Genomic DNA, 2,637 nt, shown 5'->3' on the forward strand with positions numbered 1-2,637 from the left:
AATTCCATAATTTAAGAATTTATTACTTCTTTAAAATTGTTAGGGATGGACTTTGAGTTTAGATCAAAGAAGACCAAATTGGGTGGAACACAAGTGGCTTAGTAAAAGTATCTGCAATTTGATCTTTACTGGGATATGAAAAAAGATCCCCATCATAGCGTGAAAGATTATGGGCTGAGGTAATTTGGGGGAAGAAATGGGCTTTGCTTCATGCATTTTGGCTAAATCTACTATATTCCGATGTTTAGATAAAAAGATCGAAGACCATTGTGAATGGGCGTGTGGCTTGAACACCATGGAAAATATGAAGTGGGCTGAGATTAATTCTTGTAGAATTAGGGGCAAAGAGTTGGTTAATTAATTGGTAATTTTCCTTTTGTTTTCTTATAGGGATTGGTCTTGATCTTTTTAACATGTTGATTATCCCACAACTGTTGACCCCTTCAATATTATTGGCATTACAAATTTTTTGTTGAGCTATTAAATCATCAATTGCCCCCAAAAATTTAAACTAAAAAAAAAAAAATGGCGGATTTCACCATTTAATTAAATTTAAACACATTCTTCATATATAAGTTCAAACTTCTCTATAATAAGTAAGGCCCAATATAGAAAATATTTAACTGAAATAGAGAGTAAACCATAAAGTTAGAGTTCAAAGTCAAAGCAGATATTACTCTTGATATCATGTTAAATCATTATCCATCTTAAAAGCTTAAGCTAATAAAAAAGAATTAATTTAATTATTTAATTAATATTTTATCATGAGCTCTAAATGCTTGACGAACTATTGACTTCTCTAAACAATGAACATTCAATTGCATCTTACTTTCTCGGTTATATTGTCTATTTACTTTTCAATATTTTGTACATGGATCGAGATTTTTCTCCAATTTACGATATTAATATCAATGATGAAAATCTTGTGAAGGTAGGTTTTCTGTCATATGATTAAAAAGTTGACAAAAACTGGGATACACATCATGCGCGCGTACATCCTTATTTCTCTCTTTGTCACGCAATTCATCTTCTTCCTCCGCATGAGATGCATGGATTTGATAAATAAGTTTGAGACTTGCTAACAACAGTCAAGGTGACGTGCAACTGAGCTAGTGCATCAGCCATCAAGCACCAATTTGATCTCCAAAGTCCAAACCACTCAAGGTGGCGATTTCAACACTCAATCGGTTGAAATCGCGTCTCCTCAACGCCAAATTCATCCTCTTCTTCCACGAAGCACCAATTTGATCTCCAAAGTCCAAACCACTCAAATTGTTCAGTTAGGCAAATTGTCTATTTACATTTTCTTATCTTTAGTTTAGTGGTTTTAAAATGTAAAAATAATGATTTCAAAATAGAGTTAAAGATTTAGTAAAATACGTAAAAGATAGAGAAAAAATCAAACAATATTTAAAATGGGTCATTTTTGAAAACACACTTATTGCCTGCTAGATGATTTTTTCAAGTTTTCAAACGACAATTGTTTTCCAGAAAGCGCTCTCAAATGAGATTCTTTCCCAATATTTGTTTAAAAATAAATATTTAAGCTATAAAATCGCGGGCCAAGAGGAACCCACCAACCCCATAGTCGGTGTGGCGCTCATGCACGAATGGGTTTGAAGAACATTAACGTTGGAGTTAGATGTTAAGGATAGATAGCCGCGACCAAAGCTGATGATTGATGTCCCTAAGCATTCCCCAAATCAATGGGCGTAGATTCTTCTGTTAAGAGTCTGAGTGTCAATGTCCCAAAAGTCCACTTTTTTCCCATTTTGCACTCGTTAAGAAGCAGTGCCAAAGAGAAATAAATTTGTCTATAAATAAGCCCATTTCTTGATATCTGTGTGATCCCTCAGATTTGGCCTTGTCCCCACACCATTCATAGCTTGTTTTCTTCAATCTTGTTATCTTGGTTTTCTGCAGGGTCTTCTCTGTTTCATTGGGTTTAATAAGGCAGCCATGAACGCTCTTGCAGCAACCAACCGCAACTTTCGCCTTGCAGCTCGCCTTCTTGGCTTGGATTCCAAGCTTGAAAAGAGCCTTCTCATCCCCTTCAGAGAAATCAAAGTATTAAATTTTTTTTTTTCTCTCTGTTTTTGATGTTGTTGTAGTGGTCGACTGTATATATATGTTTGTTGTTTGATATATTTGATGTGTCAGGTTGAGTGTACGATCCCCAAGGACGATGGGAGTTTGGCTTCCTATGTGGGATTTAGAGTTCAACATGACAACGCTCGTGGGCCGATGAAAGGTGGAATCCGTTACCACCCTGAGGTTATCTTTATTACTATTATCTATTGCTATCATTTTTTTTGTTTTCATGATTGATATGTATGTTCATATTTATAATATAATATATGATGCATGTTGAAGCTGTTTTGATTTGGGGATTTTGGGTTTGTTACAGTTCAATTCTAAAATAGATGTATGCTTGTATGGCTTGTTGATGGTTAGACTATTTGCTTTGTGATGTGAACTCCTAGTGTTTGAACTTGTGCATGATCAAGCACAAAGGGACAATAAAACTCATATGTTTTTGTCTAATTAATCTGTAGTTAAAATGGTATTTCCTCCCTTTGTAGCAAATGGAGGGTGAGTTCGTGGGTTCAAGTCCCACCGGGTGCAAAAGAAAAAAAA

The 2,637-nt window shown here is 35.0% G+C and overlaps 1 protein-coding gene across 1 annotated transcript in view; it reads left to right on the forward strand.

Moving 5' to 3' along the window:
* The first annotated feature begins 2,585 nt into the window (after nucleotides 1-2,585).
* LOC132174161 (glutamate dehydrogenase 2-like) overlaps nucleotides 2,586-2,637 on the forward strand; it is a 1,859-nt gene continuing 1,807 nt past the window's right edge. The window contains exon 1 of the mRNA XM_059585855.1: nucleotides 2,586-2,600. Coding sequence (XP_059441838.1) covers nucleotides 2,586-2,600 — 15 coding nt within the window. The remainder of the gene's footprint in view (nucleotides 2,601-2,637) is intronic.

This window comes from Corylus avellana, chromosome ca3, assembly GCF_901000735.1.
Source record: "Corylus avellana chromosome ca3, CavTom2PMs-1.0".
Classification (NCBI taxonomy): domain Eukaryota; kingdom Viridiplantae; phylum Streptophyta; class Magnoliopsida; order Fagales; family Betulaceae; genus Corylus; species Corylus avellana.